The sequence below is a fragment of the Canis aureus genome, unplaced genomic scaffold, assembly GCF_053574225.1.
Source record: "Canis aureus isolate CA01 unplaced genomic scaffold, VMU_Caureus_v.1.0 NW_027326424.1_RagTag, whole genome shotgun sequence".
NCBI classification, from domain to species: Eukaryota; Metazoa; Chordata; class Mammalia; order Carnivora; family Canidae; genus Canis; species Canis aureus.
In genome coordinates, this window is record NW_027554415.1 from 203,832 (window position 1) to 223,145 (window position 19,314).

At 49.8% G+C, this 19,314-nt stretch overlaps 1 protein-coding gene and 1 long non-coding RNA gene across 2 annotated transcripts in view; one reads left to right on the forward strand and one right to left on the reverse strand.

Annotated features, from left to right (window-relative positions):
* Positions 1-10,418, forward strand: part of LOC144309489 (uncharacterized) — a 61,497-nt gene extending 51,079 nt beyond the window's left edge. The window contains exon 3 of the mRNA XM_077890580.1: positions 9,739-10,418. Within this exon, the coding sequence (XP_077746706.1) occupies positions 9,739-10,042 (304 nt within the window). The 3' untranslated portion in view covers positions 10,043-10,418. The remainder of the gene's footprint in view (positions 1-9,738) is intronic.
* On the reverse strand, positions 2,135-7,426 carry LOC144309483 (uncharacterized). The gene is made up of 2 exons (XR_013375466.1): positions 4,015-7,426; positions 2,135-3,248 (listed from the first exon to the last, which is right to left on the reverse strand). It is a non-coding gene; the product is annotated as an uncharacterized LOC144309483 (long non-coding RNA).
* Positions 10,419-19,314: the final 8,896 nt, after the last annotated feature.

Here is a 19,314-nt window from a genome sequence, read left to right on the forward strand (position 1 = left end):
GACCTCTAAGAGAGTTGTTACACCAGAGATGGGGTGAACCCAAGAGGGACGCTGCTTCCCTAGCTGTCTGGGAGAATGCCAGGCAAAGAGAGTGCGTGACACTTTGCTGGGGCGGGAGGGCTGTGGGGTGGGGGTGGGGAGGCAGGGGTGGGGTGGGAGGGGGAAGAGGCTCCAGATCAGTGGCTCTGAGCTGAAGACACATCAAATAAATGGAAGCTATTGGGTTTGTGAGGGAGCGGCCTGGGAGTTGAGACCGCGGAGGGAAAGGTGAGGCGAGCTCTGCAGGATCTCAGATCCAGGACCCCTGGGCAGCGCAGTACTGTGTTTCCTTTCTGTGGGTGCAGGTGTGTTCTATAGGTGGGTATGGAGTTGAGGGGGACAAGGAGTGGGGGACACCTCCCAGGTTAGGTAGATGGACTGCAAGGGCTACTTAGAAGCAAGATGACATCGGGAAAGTGGGCAAAGGTAGTTGGTGGAGTGCCGGGCGTGAGAGGGGGGCCTGTGAGTTCAGGCAAGATGAAAGGTGATCACAGAGGGAGCTGGGCATGAGATGGATCCGTCTCAGGGAGACCTCTGTGTCTACACCCCAGAGCCAGCCTTCTGGCTTCCTTTGACTCAAGTCGTGGTCCTGGGGTCCTGGGATCGAGTCCCGCATCGGGCTCCCCATCTTCCCAGGGCCCATCCCTTTCTGCGGAGATGCTTATGGAGCCAACTCTGAACCCCAGCCCTGGAGCCGGACTCTGGGTCTGAATCAGACACGTGCTTGTACTGAGCCAAGCGCTGAGCGTGACCCACACCAGGATGGTCACTACATAAAATGAAAGCATTCCATTTCCCGGAAAGAACGTTAGCAAGACCACCGGGCACACAGAAGAGGAACGTACATGAGACCAAGACAACAGTTTCCTGGTTGTGTGGCGGGGGGATGAGTGGTGGTGATGGAGGTGGAGAAAGGGAGTCTGGAACCTTGCTCACACTTCCGACGGTTGTACGGGGCTGAGAAATGCGGCAGGCAGCCAAGTGTCCTGATTTCAGGAAATACGATGGTTCTTTTTGGTGTGCTTCTGGATGGTAAGAAGCCTCAGGTGCATTTGCATCCCCAGTTGTGCAGATGGGTGAACTAGTTTTCCACCATGTGGGCATCTGCAGTAGCTGCTGGCGTGTTGCTTGGGTGAAGGCTGGAGCTTTCCTTTTTTTTGGGGGGGGGGGGGTTGGTAAGGCTGGAGCTTTCATAGACAAAGATGGCCCCAGGCTAAGAGTACAGCTGTCACACCAGAGTTTGGGTTCAAAAATGGCCCACAAAGGGTAGAAACCATGGGCTGAAACCAACAAAGACGCAACTCTGCAATGTTAGGTCCTACACAATTGTATAAGGGAGAAGGAGTGATTCTTTGGAAGTTAGTCATATGATTAATATATCAAGCTGATATTTTTATCAAGCATCAAGAGAGTCAACAGTGTCCAGATAATGAAAAGTGTAGTCAAACAATTCTGGGCCACACAGAGCTCTAAGGGTAGTTGGTTATTTCGGGGTCCTATAAATTGGAGTGTATCAGGAGGAGGGTGGCCAGCTCAGGGGGGGGGGTGTGTGATAAATCATACTGCGAAAGAAAGAGTTGTCATATCGCGGTCATCTGATATATCTTATGTGTTGAATGAGTGAATCATCTAAATGAGACAATACGTATGGATTTTGCTACCTGAAAAGTTGCCATGTTGGGAAGAGAATGTGTATGCCACGTCCTCCTATGACGCAAGAAGAGAACCACCTTTGTTACAGTTCTTGAGTGACAGATTTCAGCACGAATTAGGGGAGAGTTTGGTGAGAATCTCTAGTTCCTTTTGTCATGTGCTTCCATCTACTGCCTTGCAAAACCCATCCAAACAGGAAATAAGCTGCTTGACTACGGTCTCGATTAACTTTCCTTCGTCCAGGTGACCTGTTGGTAGAGCCAGCTTGGATAACAGGAGTGTGGGGCTCAGGGGAGGGGAGGTAGGAGCTTGGGAGAATGCATTAACTGTTGATTGGAACCTTTTCTAACAAACGGCTTGGCTCTCGTTGGGCGTGAAATAAACCTGTGGGGCTTAAAAAAAAAAATCTGTGTGTGTGGAAAAAAAAAAGAAATAAAAAATCTCTGTGCGTAGACCTTTTATTAAAGAATACCGCATATAAAATAAACAAATATGAAATGTAGAGCTTAATGAGTTTTTACATACGCATGCCTCCGCGTAACGACCATCCAAATCAAGATACAGACTATTTCCAGCAATCTGGAAGGTGCTGTCTTGCCAATCCCTCCCCACTTCCCACAGATAAACATTTCGTGGTTAATTGTAGTGTTCTGTTGTGGAAAGGAAGGCTCTCACGCTCACAGCTAGATGGTCAGCAGATGAGCCCGGCCAACAAAGAGAGAAGCATTGGCTTCTTGTGGAGATGTGTCTAAAAGGAAATTAAAATGGAGCTACATTTTGAGGTCGCATGAATCTTGGTGGATCCCAGGACCTTTCTTTGGCTGAGATATTTAGACACTGTTTTAAGAAAACTGTTTTGCTCGTGTGTAGACTTTTATCTGGCTGGGTTTCTATCCGGATGGTTTTCCTTTCTACTTATCTGACAAACCATAAATTTTATTTCCTTTAAGGGCAAAACCAACCCTTGCGTGCGTTCATGGCCCAGGTTTTAAGAGCCGGCCGCCCTTCCGATCCTGTATCTCTGGTTAAACACATTTTTCTTTTGCTTGGATCCACTTGGCAGACCATGGGGGCCGACGATCTGTAGTCCTCTGTGGAGAACTCCTGCCCACCCTGTGGGACAAGAGGAAGCCCCATTCCAGCTCATTCCACTCTGGTTGCCACGTCTCTCCGGCTGGAAGCCTTCCTCCTGGACACCGGAGTGCTTTACCTGACCTCTGTCGCTTGTCCTCGCTTGTTTTGTTCTCCTTTCTTGGTTTTTAATTGATTTTCCTCTGGCTCCTTTAAAGAGCGGCAGGTAGTTGGACTTGGGACCATTCATGTGCCACCATCGCTGTTGAGCTTCATGGGTCCGTTTGTGTCCAGCTCTGCAGCCTGCTTTCTGGTGAGCTGCAGGTGATCGGTTGACGAAATGAGAGAAGTGTCAGGATGCCGGGAGGGGGTTAGTGCCCCGCGTGTTATCTCCTTGTCTCGTGTTTGTGATGTTAGAGACGCGGGGGGTATAAGCACCAAGACTTGGAATTGGCGTCTTTTGAAGGACTTTCCTGCTTCTTGCCCTATCGGGAATAAGGTGGTTGAAAAATGTAGCTTTCTCTTTGAGCTTAGAGGATTCTTTCTTTCACTATTTATTTACCTAGAGTTGTGGTAACATACTTAATATAAAATGAACCATTTTAACCCTTTTTATGTGTACCATTTGGTGTCATTAAGGACATTCACGTTGTTGTGCAAACATCACCACCATCCCCCCACAAAACTTTTACCATCTTGCAAAACTGAAACTCTGTCCCTGTTAAAGAGTAGCTCTCCATTCCCAGTGCCCCGTCAACCACCATTCCACTGTGTTTTCTCTATGATTTGACTATTCTAAGTGCCTCATTTAAATGGAATCAGACAATATTTGCCCTTTTGTGACTAACTTATTTCCCCGAGCGTAACGTCCTCAGGGTTTACCCACATTGCAGCATGTGTTAGAATTCCCTTCCTTTTCAGGGCTGAATAATGTTCCCTTATGGACATTTATGTATTTATTTATTTAAGATTTATTTATTTATTCATGAGAAACACAGAGAGGAGAGAGAGGCAGAGACACAGGCAGAGGGAGAAGCAGGCTCCATGCAGGGAGCCCGACCTGGGACTCGACCCCGGGTCTCCAGGATCACATCCTGGGCCGAAGGCGGCGCTAAACTGCTGAGCCACCCAGGCTGCCCGCGACAGACCATATTTAGAACCTAGTTTTTAATGCAAGGACATCACAGACCCAGTCTTCTTATTCTCACATGTCTGGAGCACCTACTGCATTCTTGACTACACGCCTGTTACCTTGTTGGGGGGCTTCCAGGTGTGGCTTCTGTGTTTCAGATGGAGAAGCAGAAGCATGTATGGGTGAAGCTGAGCTCTTTGGGGGGAAACAACCCCTCAAACTCCTCATTTCCCACGTTTGTTGCACAGAATGCTTTGAGGTATGGTCTAATACTTCTCTTCTTTTGGCAAGCCACCTTTCCTAGATTTATAGAAATATGACTAGGATTGTTTTCGTGGGCTTCAAAGCACAAACAATGATGTGTCTTAGGTGTAGGCTATTGGCAAGGCTGGTGGCATGTGGGGTCATTGTCCCCTAAATAAATATTGTCTGGAGACTTTTAATGTGATGTTTAAGATATATATCCATATATAGATATAGATAGATTTTTTTTTTTTTTAGAGAGAGACTAAAGCACTATTTTAAGGGAATTGAAAATACAAAAGAAAGAAAGTGAACAAGCCAAAAGCCAGGCCCAGTTCTTCTGTTAATTCATTTTAAGACTCTAGAGAGGCTCTTCATTGTACTCCCTAGTTTTCTCCTTGGTCACATGGGAAGAATATTCCTACCCTCCTCCCACGTCATAGAGGTCTTCATAGGGAAGGATGGTTCAAAGCCCGTAAACCCTTTTTTTCCCCCAAAGATTTTATTTACTTACTTGAGAGAGAGTGAGAGAGCAAGCAGGAGCCCGACATGTGGCTTGATCCCAGGACCCTGAGATCATGACTTGAGCCCAGGGCAGATGCTTAACGGACTGAGCCACCCAGTTGTCCCTGAGCCCAGAAACCTTTTAAACAGGATTTCCTGTCAGTTCAAATGGAACTCCCAGCCCATCTTCAGCCCCTTGATCTGTACAAGGAAATGCGTGCTCGGGTCACGTGCACTAATCCACCTCCTGGTCTTCCCTGAAAGGCTTACCTTCCAAATCCATTCCTCTCTTCATCAAATAATCATCAATGGGTTCCTTTTTCTAGGCAATGCATTAGCATCCCAGTGAGAGAGAGGTGAACAAAATTTCAGATTAAGTGTATGTTGATCAAACTTTTCTGGGGAAAAAAGAGGATTCTGTGAAATCATACCTCCAGATTATTTTCATGCTCAGAGGCCAATTTGCACTATGCAGCCTCCCCTTCTCTCCCTTTCCCTCCACCAAAAAGCAAGAAAGAAAGAAGCTGTTTTGACTCTTAGCACCTCTTTGTCCTCTCCCTTTTTGAGAAAAAATATATTTTGAAGATTTTGTTTATTTATTCATGAGAGACACAGGCAGAGGGAGAAGCAGGCTCCCTGCAGGGAGCCTGATGTGGGATTTGATCCCGGGACTTCAGGATCACACCCTGGGCTGAAGGCAGGCTCCAAACTGCTGAGCCCCCCGGGGATCCCTAAAAAAAAAAAAAATTATTGATTGATTCGTGAGAGACAGAGAGAGAGAGAGAGGTGGAGACATAGGCAGAGGGAGAAGCAGGGTCCCCGTGGGGACCCTGATGTGGGACTTGATCCCAGGACCTCGGCATCATGACCTGAGCTGAAAGCAGACACTCAACCACTGAGCCACCAGGTGTCCCTCTTTGTCTCTTTTGGATGAGTGTCCAGTGCAATCTTGATGCTCACAGATATTATCACTTCAAGACCTGGATGCAAACAATCTTTCTGTGCTTCTGTAGTTTTCTCTATCAAAGGAGAATATCAACAGGTTATAGATACTCAGGGCTTGGTGGTTGATCAACAGGTTATAGATACTTGGGTGGGGGCAGGGGGGACACCGGTGACATGGGGCAGATGGCTTTTGGTAGATCTTTGGTGCAGGGGTCCCTGCTCTCTGACAAAAAGAGACTATCTGAACCCAGACATTCCAAGTTCTTTTGGCAAATGGCACCTTCCCCTTGGGACTAAAGCGGTGACAGCCACAGCTAGTTCCCAGACCACCCGTCCCAGACTAGGTAAAGCTCACATGATCAATAGGTAGAGGGAGTCTTAAAGGTGCACTTTTCTGAATAGGGATACTGATTGCACCCTGAAAATAAGAGTTGGGGCAGAGATTCATGTGAAGGAACCCTTTTGTGGGATGATTTCTTGGCCCATAAGAGACAAACCTCATTGAGGTGCTGCTCAAAGTCATGCAAGAAGGCAAAATGAGTGACGGGTAACCTGGAAAGTGCTGGATGCACCTTGGGGAGACCTGCCTCTCCATCCTGGGGCCTCTGTTTCCCCATTGATGAAATGCAAGAGGTTGACCAGATGCCCCTATGGTTCTTTGGTGTCTGATCCCCGCACCATGGTTCTGGCAGTGTTTTCCAGCTCAACTCTTGGCCATACCACCTCCGGCCTGTAGCACGGTCTCTGGTACACGCCTTTGGGACCTGTTTGAAAGAGAGTGTTGAATACACAACCCTGAAGACTCTAACGAACCCTTCTAGGTAACACTTACTTCATTGCACTTTTAAAAATGAAAAAGAAAGAACACACTGCTTAGCAGACTCATGGTAATCAGGGCTGACAGATGTCACTCCGAATTTTATTATTTAAAGCCACAATGATTTTCCAAATAACCTGAAAATATATAATCCAACCTCAAAATAGTGTCCTGTAACACAGGCCAGGGAACCCTGTAGGAAATGAAGTCAGAATTTTGGCACCCATGATGTGGTGGTTCAGTGGCTTTGAACACTTTCACGTCCTCCCAGGAACAGAGCACATGGAGTCCTATCAAGTTGCTCGGCGTGGATGCCAAGCGCTCAGAGCGCAGAGAGTGTCTTAGGTGTCTCACTCTGGTACCTAAGCCAAGGTGACACCTCTTCTAGTGCCCATGAGGAGCTTTCTCCCCATTCTATGAGAATAGGGGTGAATATAGAACAACCTTAACATGTTTAAAAAAAAAAAAAGCACCTTTTAGCCTGTTAGTTATTCTACTGTATTCGGCATCTGGGCAGGTGGGTGGTACCGGCAGTTGTAACAGGGAACTAAAATGTATGGAGTAGGGGCCCCTGGGTGGCTCAGTGGCTGAGTGTCTGCCTTTGGATCAGGGCGTGATCCTGGAGACCTGGGATCGAGTCCCACGTCGGGCTGCCTGCAGGGAGCCTGCTTCTCCCTCTGCCTCTGTCTCTGCCTCTCTCTCTACATCTCTCACGAATCAATAAATAAAATCTTTAAAAAAAAATGTATCAAGTACCTACTGTGATCTCGGCAGTGTGCTTCATGTAACCCTTGTGTTGTTTATTGATTCCTCGTAGTTATTTAATGATGTATTAAACATTACTAATATTTGCATTAACTACATTAACACAGGATTGATGATAAAGTAATGCATTCGTTACATGGCTTTGTGGGAAACTACTGTCCCATTCGACAGATGAGGAAATCGAGGCCCAGGGAGGTTAGGGAACTTACCCCATGGATTACAGCGAGGAGATAAGGAGGCGCAGGGGCCTTTGAAGGCTGGGGGGGGGGGGGGCGGGCGGTATTTGGGGTTTGGGAGCCGGCCTGAGTTTCAGTGCTGGCTGGGGCCCTGGGACAGTGGGTGGGACCAGCGAGCTGTCTTTCGAGGACCAGGAGACTGCAGAACTGGTCTGGTTTGAAGTGGGAGGGAGGACAGGCATCTGGGCCCCGTCGCCTGCGCCCCGCCCTTCCCACGGAGGCGTCAGAAGCCAGGCCCTCTGCCCCCGGTGGCAGCCCCTGCAGCACATCCTGCTGGATGCTATCTCTCCAGATTGATCTCCAGGAAGCATCTCCCGTGGCTTCCGAGCTGGGGCGGGGGGAGGCCCAGCATCTGACTGGCCGTTATTTGGTTTTCTCTGACTAGATCTTTGTTTCACTGAAGCCCTTGGTTGCTGAGGCTCCCGTGCCTCGGCTTAATCGCTGCCGCATGGAGCGCTAGCCTGGTTAAGTAAACACCGTTGGAATATTACCTGTCTGTTAACCTGTCAAAATTGCTTTACAGCCCCCTTTTATCTCCCCCCCCTGGAATTTCCCCTGGAGTGGCCTGCTTGCTCTCTGGCTCCTTTGCTCGCTGCCCCTCCACCCTGCAAAGCCTCCCCACCCCCCGAAGTCATTAAATATTGTCGGAGTTCCGCCACTTACCGCTGCCCGGTTTGCCCGGTGCGGGTAGATTGCTGTTGACTGTGATGCAGACCGAGGACACCGGGCCCCCAGCCCCGAGCAGGGAGCCAGGATGCCCGCCGGGTGGGCCCCAGCCTGGGGGAGACTGCCTGGTCCCCCACGTTGCCTCCCAGCCGAGCCAGCCCTCTGCTTGGCGGCCTGACGCCCCTCCTCCTCCGCTCTCCGTCCGCCCCAGCCTCTCCTTGAGCCCCGAGTTTATACCTTTGAGGGGCTTCGGGGAACATCCAGGTCTGAGTCTCCTCCAGGCCAATCCCTGGCCCCCATGGTTTGGTCTCCCGCTGTGGTGAATAAATTCAAGGATCCTTTGGAGAGTCACTTATTGTTGATGATGTTACGGGAAAATACGTAGAACGTGAAATGTATCGTTGTAGTCATTTTGAAGCGCACAGCTCAGTGGCATCAGGTGCATTTGCTCACAGAGTTGTGCAACCCTCACCACCATCTAGTTCCAGAACTTGTGGAACCCACCCCACCCCTTTCCCCAGAAGGAAACCCCGTACCCGTTAGGTAGTAATTCTCCATGCCTCCCTCCCACCAGGAGCCCCTGGCTACTGCTCATCTCCTTTCCCGTTGCTGTTGCAGGTTTCATGGAAAGAGGGTCACACAATCCGTGGCCTTTTGTGGCTGGCTCCTTCCCCTAGCCTGAGGTTCTCGAGGTCCTGGAGATTGACTTTTGTCTTCTGCTCAGGGTGGGAGGACTGCCTCAAGGGACAGTGGGACAGTTGCTGGGAAACCTCTGGGTCCTGTTCGTGGCCGCCTCGAGCCTCTGATCTCTCCATTCCGGGGCCTTCCCACCAGAGCTGTTCGCTGTCTACTTGGGGGGGCCGTTGGGACTTTTAGTGAGGCCACGGGGCCTTCCCTCCCTGTGTGGCTGGGCCGAGGCGAGTCCGGAGCTCACCCAGGGCATGGAGAAGACCGTGCAAACGGGGACCTCTCTCGAGCAGCCTCCATCCTCGCGATCCCAGCCAAGTGCTACTCTCTTTTCATCCTCTGGATCAGGAATCCGATGGGTCCTGGGACCAGTTCCCTCTCGGGGCAGTGAGCGCAGGACGTTGCACGGAAGAGCCCCAGCTTTTTCATCAGTCAGGGGAACGACGTTAGGGGTGTGGGCTTCAGCGTCAGCCGGGCATGTGCGTCTTCCCTATGTCATCTCTTAGCCGCGTGAGCTCAGTTTTTCCACCTGTAAAATAGGGATGACAATGCCTTTCCTTTGGGGCTATGATGATTACATGGTGATTGCATGCGGCACTGGCCATAAATCACTTTACACCGAGTGTAGTGCTTGACATTTAGGACATGTACAGTAATTGGTTATTGTTAATAAAATCCAGGATAAATTAATCAGTACCCCACCCCACATCAACCTCTGCCATTCTAGACTTCTGGCGGCTTCTAGAAAGTGCACAGGGCTTTGGGGCAGCACTTAATTGGGTGCGTTTGTCGGTTTTCAGGATTCTGAAAAGCTCTAAACTCGGGTCATGGCTTGGCCTGTGACAAGGAGAAAACCTTGCTCCTATTCAAGTCAGCAACAAAACAAAATGTCCCCATTTTTTTTTTTTTCTCTCGCTTCACCGTTTTTGGAATTCCTCCATTCTAAGGCCATTCCCGACTCATTCGTGTTTCCATTCCAGTAGGCTGACCCCTGGGACGTTGGTGACATGGCGCTCATTAATCACACGTGACACGGAGGGCCTGCGGAAAGTGTGGGAGAGTCGAGATGCTGCCCGAGCGCCCGGTCCCTCACATGGCAGCCTGACACGGGGCCAGTGGAATCCTGTGAAGTTTCTTGAACACCTACTAGGTGACTGTGCGAGGCAGGCTGCGGGGATGTCGGCGGGCGCATTGGTGGTTCTGTTTCTTGGCTGTTGTGAAACCTCTTGGTTTGGTCCCACGTCTGTGAATCATTTGCCCTCAGCCTGTGTGTGTGTCTTGTGATAGGAGCAGAGGGCGTGGATGCTCCTTGCACGGCACCTGATTCTTGGCTGGCGCTCCGTGGGCCTTTCAGGAGACCTGAGCAGAAATAGGTCAGGGTTCTAGCTGCAGGCTCCTCAGAAGGCCTTCTTGGGAGCTTTTGATTTTTCATTCACATTTCAATCAAGCAAAGAGGTGCTTGATTTCCTTCTTATTTTCTCCCTAATTGTATGTGTATGTGTGTTCATTTTTTTCTCTGGGAAGGATGAACCTGTAGACCTTTTGTTTTCTTTTTTTTTATTTTATTATTTAGTTAGTTATTATTTATTTATTTATTCTGTAGACCTTTTCTAAACTCAGGTTTATATCAATAAACTCAGATTTATTGAGATCTAATTGACGTCACCTCTCTTTGCTGTTCAGTGGATTTTCTATTTTTTTTTAATCTTTTACTTTATTTATTCATGAGAGACACAAAGAGAGCCAGAAACATAGGCAGAAGGAGAAGCAGGTACCATGCAAGGAGCCCAATGCGGGACTCGATCCCAGGACCCTGGGATCACACCTTGAGCCAAAGGCAGACGCTCAACTACTGAGCCACCCAGGTGCCCCTGGATTTTCATTTTTTAAAAATTTTTATTTATTTATGATAGTCACACAGAGAGAGAGAGAGAGAGAGAGAAGCAGAGACACAGGCAGAGGGAGAAGCAGGCTCCATGCACCGGGAGCCCGACCTGGGATTCGATCCCGGGTCTCCAGGATCGCGCCCTGGGCCAAAGGCAGGCGCTAAACCGCTGTGCCACCCAGGGATCCCTGGATTTTCATTTTTAATGCAAATCGCCTTTCCTAAAATATCCCTGAGATCTGGTTGGGAGCACCGTGACTCGTGTACGCATGCAGATTTGCACAACTGGGAGGGTAGTGCTTGATGCCCAGCCCGTGGGATGAAATTATTTCAGATCTAATTAGAGAGTGGTCCTGGGGAGACCGATAAAGACCGGCGAAGGGAATTTCTGTCTTGGGGGAGAAATGAGCTACAATTGCTGGGCGTTTGCCCTGGCATCTTAAGGAAGATAGTAAGCGGAGAGCTGAGCTGGAGGACGTAACGTGTATGTCAGCAGGTTGGGTTCAGGTAGACTTGCCACGGCTTCCTGAGGCTGACCCTGGCTGTGAGTGCTTACCTGGAGGCCCCGAAACTACTCACATCAGGGATCCATGAAATGGGAAGGACAGGCCTGGGGCTCAGGCCATCACAACATCTTGCCTTCGAGAGACTGGACCTCATTTTCTTCATTAGCTCTAAAAGGAGCTTCCTGGGCCGTTGGGTTCTGGGCAGAGGCTGTGTCTTCTTCTCCCCGTGTCTGAGCCCTCTAGGCGCTGTGCTGTGGGGGTGTGAGCCCCAGTGACCCCCAGTGCCTTCCAGTTCACCGGCTCAGTGATAACGTTCCAGTGGATTTCGTGTTGTGTTGCTTGGAAACGGGTGGAAAGAGGCCAGTCGCCATCTGAGCGGGGCTCCTGAACTTTCTGGGGCCACCTTTGTGCTAGGCTCCCTACCCTCGCTTTGCTGGTTCCTTCCCCGGCCCTGCCTCTTGAGGAGAAAACAAGCAGAACTCCATCCACGCTCAGATGAGCTGCCTTAAACAAGAGGGGCCCAGAAGCGGAGACCCCCGTCTGCCCTTCCCAGCGGCTGCCTGCCTTCCCTTCTGGGGCCGAGGCAGGCGATTGTCTTGCCTTCAAGCCATCAAGAGACCACAGCCAGCCTTTGAATGTCCACTTGGGGAGCGTGGCTGGGGCTGCAATATGCCTGTCAAACTGAAGGGAGGGTGCTTTAGAAGGCTCCAGAGAATGGCTTTGTCTCCTCGCAGCAGCTCGTGGGCTTGCAGCCATATCCTGGCTGAGCGATAGTGGCTCCAGCTTCTCCGGGGCCAGGGCTGAGTCACCATGAATCCCCCACAGCGTTGGCAGTGGCTGCTTAAAGAGACCCCGCCTAGAGTAGCAGCAGCACTCTGGGGTTTCTCTGGAATCAAGCAGGATGAGGGAAGGGAGAGGGTCCGAGTGTATCAGAATCTTCCAGCATAAATGAATGATCCCGGAGCCCCCGCAGTCAGCCTTTCTGCCATGTGGTGGACCCCAGCTCCTGCCTAGGCTGGGCACAGGTGGAGTCAGGCCCTCTGAGCATGGGTGGCCCAGTTCACCTCTGTCTTGAGACAGGCGTGGGGGGCTTAGCTGTGATCTTCGCACCAGCTCTTTGCTGTAGCCCAGAGGCTCGGGTGGCCAATCCAGGGGTGCCGTGCCTTTCCCTTCTGTCTCCCTCACTGCCCACCTCTGGGTAGGCCCAGTGAGGAGGGCTGATGAGAGGGACCCCAGAGTTAGATCACTCCTCTTGTCTTCTGGAAGGGTCGAGAGGCAGGGACAGACTGAGAGTCAGCCTTGGGATTAGGACCCCTGCCCCCAACTTCACTTTCTTCCTTGTTCCCCTCCGCCTGGATGCGGGGAGCACTGAACACTGCTGCCACTTGATGGCTTCTGGCTGCCCCTGTATTTCCTCTCCTGAAGGGGCCTGTGTTCCACATTGCCATCTGATCTTTCTGCGCTGGCATATGGGAAGTGGCGCATCTTCCTCGAGGCCAGGCAGGGCGAGGGTGGTGGGGAGCAGTGGAACCTGAGAGTAGGTGAAGGGAGACAGGGGTGGGTGTTCTGGAAGCCCGTGTCCATATATATAACTCCACACATTCCTGTGATTGATCTGGCTTGGAAAGTCAACCGTACACTGGATGGAACAACCAGACCAAGTTCTGAGGTCCTGAAGACGTTCTAGAGTCCCTACAGACGTTTGCTTTAAAGGCAAGGGCATACAGACTTGGAGGGATTATAGGTGATATGAAAGCAACTTTAAAGCATCTTTAAAGGAGGAAGGGCCCTGCTGACCTTGGATTACCCGCCCCCCCCCCCCCCCCCCCCCCCCCCCGGGTTCTCTGACCTGGTGACTTGGGGCAGGAGGGGTCTGAGGTCCTCCACCCCCTTCCTTCCAGCCGGCACTCCCTGGCCAACTCTGTGGGCTTCAGCATGCCACCTACTGAGGCTGGAATCAAAACCCTGAGAGAAGGAGTCATGTGGTTTTGTTTATCCTGTGACACAGCCCCCGGGGTGGCATTCTGAATCCAGGCTGCCCGAGCTGGAGTCCTGGCTAAAGCCTCTGTAATCCAGTCTCTAGAGGGACTTAGAGTGAGTTCTCTGCTCTCCCCCATTCCCTCCCACTCCCGCCCTCCGCAACCCCCGCTCCCCCCAATGCCACACCAGAGCTGACTTTGAGTCACCTCTGTAGGAGGTTTGTCTTTTATGCTGGAGTTGTATGTAGCACAGTAACACCCTGGTTATTCCTAAATGTCAGGCCTAATTTGCTGCAAGTTTTATTTGATTCCAGCAGCATGTTTTATTTACAGTACGAAGGTCTGTCCATGGATCCTCCCTCTTTACAGTTTGTGCTTGCAGAGCATGCATAACTCTTTACAATTAAAAGAAAACAAACACACACAACACTGAGGGGTATTGCTTACAGCTCAGGGCCCTGGTTAATGTGCGGTCACTTCACAAACTCCAGCTCCGTGATAAGGCACACGTACGTACACCCAGGCAGTTAGAAATCCAAGGTCTGATCTTGTCGTGGCTTGGGTTTTAATGTAAGGTTGATAGGTTGAGTCACCTAATGTCAGAGATTTCCAAATTGGCCGGACAAGGCTCCCTTAGCAGTAACGTGCTGGCTTCATTCGCCCTGGAAGACACACTCTGGATAATGGGGCCTTGGCTTTGAAGGCTTAGGTCTCTGTGCGCTTCCCTGCTCCTATTGAATTACTATAGTATTTTATCAGCTAACAAGGGAAAGTGTCCTCTTCATCTTAAAGCCTGTTTTTTGTTTTTTTGTTTTCTCCTTCCTTGCAACCAGATCCCACCTCACCTCCCTAACAGCCAGGGGACCCTGTACGGAAAGGGTGGGTGGGAGGGGGTGGTTTCTTCTGGGCAGCTCCTACATCCCTTTAACCAATTAGATTTTTCTCTTCCCTGGGAAGATCCTTCTGTAGTTTCTGGGCAGAATTCAAAAGCGAAATGGGTTTTAGCAGCCACACAACCAGACCACAGAGGCCCCAGGGAGCTGACAAGCGGGAGACCTTGGGCATTGTTCTCGGGGAAATGAACTGGCATCCTTTGCCGCAAAGACTTGATCCCTCCTGACCTGAAGGTGTGGCCTTGAGCAGAGCGACAAGATTGCAAACATTGGGGGGAAGAAAGTATCTCATGTTGCAGCCCCTTTTCCTCCCAGAATATTCTGAACTTCCTGTCGTTTAGAATCAGTTGCGTTGAGGCGAAGAAGCTCTGAGTTGAAAGCAGCGTTTCCCCCTTTAAGAGGTTGTGTTGTGTATTAATTCAAGCTGAGCTTGGCATGGAAGAGCATTCCCTCTGACCAGTAGCTTGTTTTTTCTTTTTCTTTCTTTCTTTTTTTTTTTCTTTTTTTGCAGGCCAGGATGGCACTTAAGAATTCCCCAGCATGGGGTCTGGCTCCGTTTCTCTAAACCTTCCCTGCCACCCTCTTTTCCAGGCTTCTCAAATATATAACATTTTACAGTGCAAAGCATGAGGACAAAGTGTTTTTGCATCAAAGAACAGGAGTCTCAAAATAAAATATGGGCTTCTTTTGGAAAGGGAGACGATGGCTCCAGTTAGCATGCTGGGCAGGTTCCTGGTCCGGCTCACTGAGAGCCCAGCCGGGGCTAGATATGCAGGCCATTTTGCAATCTCCACCCCTCCCCCTATTTCTTGCACCATTAAAAAAATAAAAATAAAAATAAAATACAAGGCATACAGCTTTGCTGACTACCAAATCCTTTTGTCCTTCCTGTTGCATGCATTACTACCCAGGCCTGCTCAGGCTTTGCTTCAGGAGCTCCTGTAGACACTACAGAGAGATGAGAAGGAAATTAAACCCAGTGGGGGTTGCTCCTGCACCCCAAAAGCAATTCCATGATTGAAATGCCAAAGATCCCAAGATCCCTCTCTCTGTCAGACCCGGAGAGGGGAGAGTGGGAGTAGCTTGAGCCAAAGGGAATGAAGGTTTAATTTCTGAGTGGCTCTTTGAAATGATGAGTCTGGTTTTCGGTGTGAGGGGGGAATGCCTATCCCGAGGGTCCATTAACTCTTTCCAGTCCCATGGTTTTCTCTGTAAGGTGTAGAAGAATCTTTTATTGTCCAAATGAATTTAAAGTGACAAGGTGATAAGGCATATGGGCTCAGGCTTTCTGCAGGAGAGTGTGGCGACATGGATGAAACACCTTGAAGGACACACTCCTTGACACCCTCTCTGTGCACCTCTAGAAATTTATTCTGAGGCCATCATCAGACATGCCCAGCATGGGTTTGCGCTTTCGCATTTATGGAACAGCAGGAAACCAAAAGCAAATGGGAGTAGCCTTTGAGGGGAGGGGGGATCGGCCCTCCGTTGAGTGGAATATGTGCTAGGAAGCTACTGAAAATAATGCTATAGATTTCTCTTTGTTGACTTCGAAATACGTCATGATGCGTGCTGTTCAGTGAAAAAAATCTGTTTGCAAACTCTGAGCTCTATAGCATGGTACACCAGACTAGGTCCTGAAACAGAACAAAGACAGTTGAAAAACTGGGATAACCGACATGAAAGCCATAGTTCACAGTATTATGTCCATGTGAATTTCTTAGTTTTTTTTTTGAATTTCTTAGTTTTGACATAAGTGCTGTAGTTACATAAAATACCCATGACGTTTGCTCTTCCCTGCGTGAAGGGCCTACAGGTACTCTGTACTATCTTTGCAACTTGTCTGTGAATCTAGTATTACTCCAAATGAAAGGTTGTTTTTGTTTGTTTTTTAAAGCGTAAGAGCACACTTAAAATTTTTGGAAGGATTTTTAACACAAGATGAACAGATTACCTCTGAGTGCTGTGATTATAGGTGATTTTAATTTTCTACTTTGTGATGAGAATTATTTTATGTCAAAAAAAATCAGGGAAGCTTATTCCCTTTGGGGAAAGAAAGTAGAACACAATATAATTTTGTTGTTATTGTTTTGGCATTATTGCCTCTCTCTCTCTCTCTCTCTCTCCATTAGACTTTGGGGTAAGGGTTTTAGTTCACTCTTTTTTTTTAAGATTTATTTATTATTTTAGAGAGAGAAAGAGGGAGAGAGAGAGAGAGAGAGAGAGAGAGAGAGAGAGCACGCACATGCACTCATGTGGGGCCAGGGAGGGACAGAGGGAGAGGGAGTGAATCTCAAGCAGACTCCCCGCCCGATGCTGGACTCCATCTCATGACTTTGAGATCACGACCTGAGCCAAAACCGAGACTCAGACGCCCAACCAACTAAGGCCACCCAGGTGCCCCTAGTTCACTCTTCTGGGCACAGCCAGGCAGGCAAGATATGTCATGACCCGGAGCACAGCCTTTGCTCTTTTTTGAAAAAATGTTTTCTTAAATCTAGAAAATGGGGTTAATAACTCTGTTCTCTTAAGGCCATGGGCAAAAGCTAACCAAGTCCATACAGTGTTACTAACAGTGGAGGCCACAGTCCCCTAGGGGACCCTGCCCCTGACGGCTGATGGTGTTGGCTGTTTTTTACTCTAATCTATCCCTTCTGAAAGATTATATGCTAATCGTTACCACTTCTGTGATAGACGAGTGTGCGTTATATTTATTTGTTAATTCACTTAGTAAGAATTTATGGGCTGTTACTCAAACATTAAGTATTTGAGGACCATGATTATGCTTCCCATCCCACTGTCCCGTGCTCTGTGCCCAAATAATCTTTGTGGGTTGTGTTTGTATATGTTGTGTCTAAATTAGGCCAGTTGAGAAAAATCCTTCAGAGGTGTGATTTTGTTTTCCTGAGCCCCGACTCTCTCATAAAGGTTCATTGACTTCCCATGTCCTCACCCTACCTTACCTCTAAGCACTAGTGGAGTGTCTGCGTGTCTCCGGGGAGATGGTCATTGCCATCATTCCTAGCGGAGACCGATTCCTATAAACTCACATGTCCAGGAAGGGTGGCCCCAGGATCGTCAGCTCAGAGCCAGAGCTGGCGATTCCCTGCGGAGACTAGAACGCTCTGCACATGGCCCCAGAAGCCAGGCCACCACCGGCGTCCACCACGCCGGGTCACTGCTTACCTCTCGAGCCGGGTCCCCAGAGCCCGTCGGAGCTGCGGTCTCCTCCGCAATAGCATCCTGGCCACTCAGGCTTCCTGGGTCTAATGTTCCATGATTCTAGAACATTTGGCAAGAGAGCAGCACCATCCTCCCTCGGCCCCCACAACACAAAACAAAAAACATCCCAAACCAACATCAGAGGCTTGAGCGCTTTGAACATACCATTTCAAAAATGTTTATTTAATACTGGATAAAAATATACCGCCTTACCTTTGAAAAAAATAACTAAATAACCAGGAGGGCTTCAAAGCATTTCCTTTCCCCTCTGCTTTCCAGGAGGAGAAATATTTTTCACAGTCGTTTGCATATTAAAGGGGGGGAGGCCCCCAGAAGCCCTTGGTTTACCGGACTGCGATCAGCCAATCAATCAAGTATTTCTCCTGAACGGTGGTTTTGTGCACGGGTGGAAACAGAGACCCCGCTCCCTTTCTATTTTGTTCTTGAAGCCCCTATGTGTGCTGAGAAACTTAATCCACTTGTTTCTGATTCATTTTACACGTAACTCACCCTAACGCTATTTAGGGTGAGGAATTCCAAGTCCAAGAGGTGCTTCATCCCGAGGAACAGGAAATTGCACCTTGCACGGGGTGACTGCAGACCCAGGCCGCCGTGACTGGTCCTGACCCGGACTGTGTAGAGTGAAGCTCTGCCTTGGGAGGCCCTGGGTCCAGCCCTGAGCCCTCAGAAGCTTTCTGCTCCCCTCCTCTCTCTCCGGAGCCTCCTGAATCTGTAAGGGTCTGTGCCCGCAGCTCTGAAAACCCACCAGGTCCGCTTGCTGGTCACATGGAGCAGTTTCGGGGTGGCCTTCCAGTTTTACCCCCCCCCACGCCCCCTATTTTATTGTGGAAATTTATAGACATACATAAAAATTGAAAGCATTTTGCAGCGAGCGCCCACACACCCGCCACCCCGATTCCGTGATTGACCTCTGCCGGACTCAGTTTATCACACAGCCAGCCTGATGTCCACGCGTTTCTCTGTCCCCTTTGCTTTGATCCATTCAGAGTAAGCTGCAGACGTCAGTTCCCTCCCAGAGCACAGCTTGCGTATCTTGAACTAGAAGCCAGTAATTGGTTGCGGGCCTTCTGCTTCCTCGAAGGCACCATCGGCGTGTACGGTGCTGCACACACCTCGAGGGTCCCCAGGGTGTGGATGCTCCCGGCGCCCAGCGCGTTCCCACGTGGCCTTTGCCAAAGTCCGTCCCCACCCCCATAGATAGAGCCATAATAGTGGCACTAATCAGTTCTTCTGATTTTATTTTTCTGTCTGGATTAGTTTTGCCAGAGTCAGGCCCTATATAGGTATTCCATCGTGTGACGACTCTTGGACTCTGCATGACGTCTCTGAGATTCGTCCCATTGTTGTGCACCTAGGCTTGGTGGCTCTGCTGCTGCACATGGCTCTGCTGACTGACTAACCCATGGTTTATCCACTGTCCTATCCATGGGCACCTGCCTCGATTCCAGTTTCCGGCTGCACTGAATTAAGTTGCTGTGGACTTTCTTGAACACGGCTTCTCGCGGACACACGTCTTCCTCTCGGGGAAGTCACTAGGAGTAGAATTGAGGGGTCATAGCATAGCTACCAGTTTGGTTCTGTAAGAAACCATCAGCCCTCTTCCCTACGCACCCGCACGCTTTTGCACTCCCAGCGACTGCCTACAAATGTTCCAGTGGCTTCTCCCCTCTTTTGCATGCAGAGCGGTCACTCTTGAGCAGGTTAGCCATATTGGTGGGTGGGAGGGTGGACCTTGTGTCCTCACTGTGTGTTAGGGGTGTCACCTCTGCTTGGACACAGAGCAGGTTGTCATGGTGGGAAGAGGGAGCCTTCCACGAAGAAGCACGACGAGCCAGCTTACCTCTGGTTTGACCTCTGGGGACCTCAGGAGCCTTCCTTTCTCTTAGCAAATTAGAGCTTTCTGATTATATCCTGTCTCTCTCGTAGATCCGTTCTCTCCCCTACCCTCACGGTAGGGCATGTGTCCCTACCAGATTCCCAGTGCTGGGAAGCCCAGTAGGCCCCCCTTGGGGATTTGTGCAGGCACAGCTTGTTCCTGAGGCTCTAGCAG